Source organism: Merops nubicus, unplaced genomic scaffold, assembly GCF_000691845.1.
Source record: "Merops nubicus isolate BGI_N331 unplaced genomic scaffold, ASM69184v1 Scaffold52367, whole genome shotgun sequence".
Classification (NCBI taxonomy): Eukaryota; Metazoa; Chordata; class Aves; order Coraciiformes; family Meropidae; genus Merops; species Merops nubicus.
This window is the reverse complement of record NW_008620640.1, coordinates 1-4,195: the sequence shown is the minus strand read 5'-3', so window position 1 is coordinate 4,195 and position 4,195 is coordinate 1. Positions and strand designations below refer to the sequence as shown.

Sequence of the window (4,195 nt, the reverse complement as noted above, 5' to 3'; positions counted from 1 at the left end):
TACGGTGGCACTTTCTACGCCTTCCTCAATGCTGAGCAGCTGGGCCTCGATGTGTGCTCCTCAAAGACCAGAGACCTTGTCAATGCGGCGAGCACGGTGACAGAAGCGGTGAAGGAGCAGGTACGGAGGAGCACTGGTACCCCAGCATGTTCCCTTTGGGGTGACTGCACCAGACCAAGGCCCCTTATTCTCCTGAGACACTCAGGATGGGAGGGAGTCCCATCCTTCCAGCCCTGCTGAATTCCGGAGTCCTGCTCCAGCTTCCCAAGGCTGTGAGAAGGAAACTCGCTGCCCTGCTGCTACCTCAGACTGTCACTGGAGGAGCAGAGGTGGATGCTCAGCAGCGTGGCCTTGTCCCCTTCCTCTGGGCTCTGGTGGAAGCTGTGCTGCACATACTGGGGATTGCCCAGCTGCTGTGCCTGTCTGTGAACCTGTCTCTGCTGTTCCCAGTTCAAGCTTCATCACCCTGAAAGCGAAGACCTGGCTTTCCTCTACGGCACCATACTGACAGATGGGAAGGATGCCTTTAGTGAGGAGCCCACCACCAACATCTGTGTGTTTGCAGATGAACAGGTACAGAAACGGGCTCTTCTGCACCACCTTTTTCCCCTCTTACATCCCCTGCAGAGACAGGACAGTTGTGCACCTGCTCAGCTTGGGCAGTGATGATTGCCTCTGCTACAGGGATGTCTCTGAAGGCCAAGTGCCACTAAACACCTGGTTTAGTTCCTCATGACAGAAGTACTTGCACACATATTAGATGGTGGTGTTTTAAAATGGTCTGCACTCATGTCCCATAGGTAGGAATTTCCCAGGAGCTCAAGGGCCCAAGGCAGGATCCCATCACAGTACATGTTCTTAAAGTCCTAATCTAGTGAACAGTTGCTGGAGATGAACAGGGCAAGGGAGAAAAGAGGGGGAGAGAACTTCTCTCCTTGTCTGAAGGGGATAAGGTGACACATAAGTAGCAGGAGAAGGTTTGGTTTGGCTCCCCAGCAGCAGGAGCACTGGGACAGATCCCCTCGGGACCTGGCCAGCACTATGTTTTTGGAGGTTTTACAAACCAGGCTGCCCAGCAGATGTCTCAGTGAGCATAAGGAGAACTGATCCCCCTTTGATGCATGAGAATGAGGAAGGTGGCCTCTGCCCCCTCCATCCTTTTGATATGATGCTGGGGAGCTTCCAAGTTCTCCCTAAATGGCCTTGATATTTATTCGATCATCCCTACAAGTTGTTGTTCCTGCTTACTGAGCGGGGCTTGGACTAGATGATCTTTAAAAGTCCCTTCCAACTCAAAATGTTCTATAATTCTATAACTTTGCCAAAGCTGTTCACAGTCCAAAAGTACCCCAAAGCTACTTATTTTTTCTCTTTTGGGTGTATCCAGTTTCTATACAAAACCCTGGGCCAGAGAGGTTTCCTCCAAGTACAGTATAAAGGTGGCAGTGAGAACTGAGGGGGGCAATATTGTTTTTGATTAAACTCCAAAGCACTAGGGCTGGTTCACCTTCTCTCCTGAGTGTAGGTCGACCGCAGTCCGACAGGCTCGGGCGTGACGGCTCGCGTCGCCTTGCAGTACCACAAGGGACTCATCCAGCTCCATCAGACCAGAACCTTCCGGAGCAGCACCACAGGGTCCTTGTTCACCGGGAAGGCAGTGAAGGCAAGTGGCTCGTGCTGGACCTTCCCTCTGTCTCGAGGACTGCTGGAAAAGTGCTGTTGCCTTGGCTGGGTGGAGAAGCAGATGAGTGTGTGAAAGGAGGGAGGTGCCCGGGGGTGTTGCCTTCCCAAAGGCCTCCCGCATCAAGATTTTTTATTAGAGAAGCAGGTAACAGTAAGACCTTGTTCTGTTGCATGGCTCCCCTTCAAATCCTCTCTTGGCCTTCAGGAAAGGACTGAAGTGAGAACTGTCTCTGATGCTAATGTAGATAAATCGATCTGGTCAGTTCTCAGGGGAAGCCAAGGGCGGGTTTCTGGTTGAGTTCCCTCTTCCCTGCTCAGATGCTGAGCCTGGTGTTTGGAGATGTAGAAGCTGTGTTTGTGCATCGGGGGTTCCAGGCCCAGCCCTGGCCCCACGACATCTGGCAGCACATGGCTGTGAAGGTTTGGACATGCCTCAGGGAGCTCTCAGGTTTTGGGTGCAAGCGGCCACCAGCTTGTTGGCCTGCTTTGAGGGAAACCCACGCTGTGGCAGCACACGGGCTCACAGGCTGGGAGCAGGGGCAGCAGCACTTGTGCGGGTGTGGAGCTCACGCAGGCGAGGGGAGGTGGGGGAAGGGCTGCTGCACACTTTGGGGTGCACCTGGGCAGGGCAGAGCGCTGAGGGAGGAGTGGCTCTGCATCAGGGCCAGGTAGTGCTGCCATTTCATGGGGCTGGGAGAGCGGAGACCCTCCTGTCACCTCTGACCTGATCCTAATCCCTCTGCAGGAAGCCAAGTTTGGGGACTACAATGCTGTCATCGTGGAAGTCTCAGGAGAAGCCTTTTACACCGGTACGGCCACTTTCACTGTGGAAGAGGAGGACCCACTGAAACATGGTTTCTCCTTCAAGTGATCTGAGCTGCTAAGCAGTGGCAAAGTCTCGCTGATGGTGCTGCACTTCTGCCCATGGTGTTTCTGTTCTGTTTCTCCACGTGGCTCGCTGCAATATGCCAGAGCAACAGGAACAGCCTTCGGTGGTGTGACAGCATCTGCCGTGATTCAAGACCCCGGGCTGTGCTCCCCTGTTGTGATTAGCATGTAGGGGCTGCTCTGAGAAGTAATAACCTTTTTCTTCTGTTGGTTTTTTTTTTTTTTTTTTTTTTTCAATTATTATTCACAGAAAATAGAGCTGATCTTGGAGACCAGTCTTCAAATCTATGTGCCTTCTCTATATTTGCAAATTACTAATTTCAAAGCCAGATTCTTATTAAATGCCAGCTGAAAACACTGCCTTTCTCCTCTTGTTTTCACTCCTGGAGCTCATTTCCAGCACTCTGCTGAGCGCCGAGGTTTGAACTGACTGCTCTTCCTCCATGCCTTCTGCTTAGCCAGCTGTGCTGCTCTGTCTCATGCCCCAGTTTCCCTGGTCTGCCCTGCTCGGGCCTGTCCAGACACCCCATTTCTCACTGCACTTGCCTCACCCCTGCCAGAGCCCTCTGTCACTGGGCTGGATGCAAGTATTTGCTCAGAACTTCCTTGGGAGTTCCCACTGTGTGTCCACACCATGCTGCTTCCCTAAACCTTCCTCTCTTGCTTATTTTTGACCATTGGCTGCAGATACCCTGTGGTTAACTTTCAACAGGAGCTGCTGTATTCGAAGGTCTGAGCCACTATGACCTTTGATTGCTAATTATTTACTGACTGTTCTGTCTTGTGCAGCAGAGTCCAGTCAGTGCTTGCTTTGCCAGAGCCCCTCGAGGGATTATGGCTGGTGGAAAAACCAAACCAAGCTCTGGGCTGGCGGCAAGCATTGGCAGTGGCAGAAGCAGAGCTTCAGACCACTCATGGCCTGCAGTTTCTACTGTGTCTCTGGGCAAACTGGTGTTTGTTGAAGACACTCATGAAAGTGGGTCTCGTTAAAATGAGACGTGGAAATGAGAATGAGCATATCCCAGTAGGTCACACAGCAGAAGGGAACAAGTGATAACTGAAGGTTATCACTTGCCTAAGGTTGGTGTAGAAAAGTCTGAGAGGAATTTTTTCTGTCAGGTTGAAAACTGTAACTTTGGAACAGGAAGAAACAAAAATCCTCTCTTTCAGAGAAAGGCTGCGCTGCCAGCAGAGGTTTTTTAGGCTGGTGTCTGGGGGTCTTGCTTGCAGCTTTCCTGTAACCCTCAGATAGATCCCGTACAGCCTGTGGTCCAGGAGAGCAAGAAGTGACACTCACATCCTTTGTGCTTGCAGGAGCAAAGTCCTCCATGATGTTTATAGCTTCTGGGCATCTCCCTTGTGGTCAGCCCACCCTGGCTCCCCAGGAAGAGCTGGGACAGCAACTTGCCAAGCCCAGCACTGAAAGGCTGGACGCCAGCTATTGATTGTGTTGCAGCCTTCGTTAGCTATTCGCTGTCTTTATCCCTAATAATCTTTGTGGGGAGAGGGGTCGTGACGGGGAAAGGAGCGGAGAGGGTCCCTATGGGGAGAGGGCCCCGTGGGAACCCGTCCGCGACCCTGGGGTGAGGATGACGCCGGTGAGGGCTGTGTGGGGCGAGGGGTC

At 52.4% G+C, this 4,195-nt stretch overlaps 1 protein-coding gene across 1 annotated transcript; it reads left to right on the top strand.

Moving 5' to 3' along the window:
- Positions 1-3: 3 nt before the first annotated feature.
- Positions 4-2,554, top strand: L3HYPDH (L-3-hydroxyproline dehydratase (trans-); the record flags this gene model as incomplete). Its single annotated transcript, XM_008944159.1, has 4 exons — positions 4-120; positions 451-573; positions 1,526-1,663; positions 2,429-2,554. Coding segments are annotated over 4 exons (504 nt in total), but the record flags the coding sequence as incomplete, so codon positions are not given.
- Between the last annotated feature and the right edge of the window lie 1,641 nt (positions 2,555-4,195).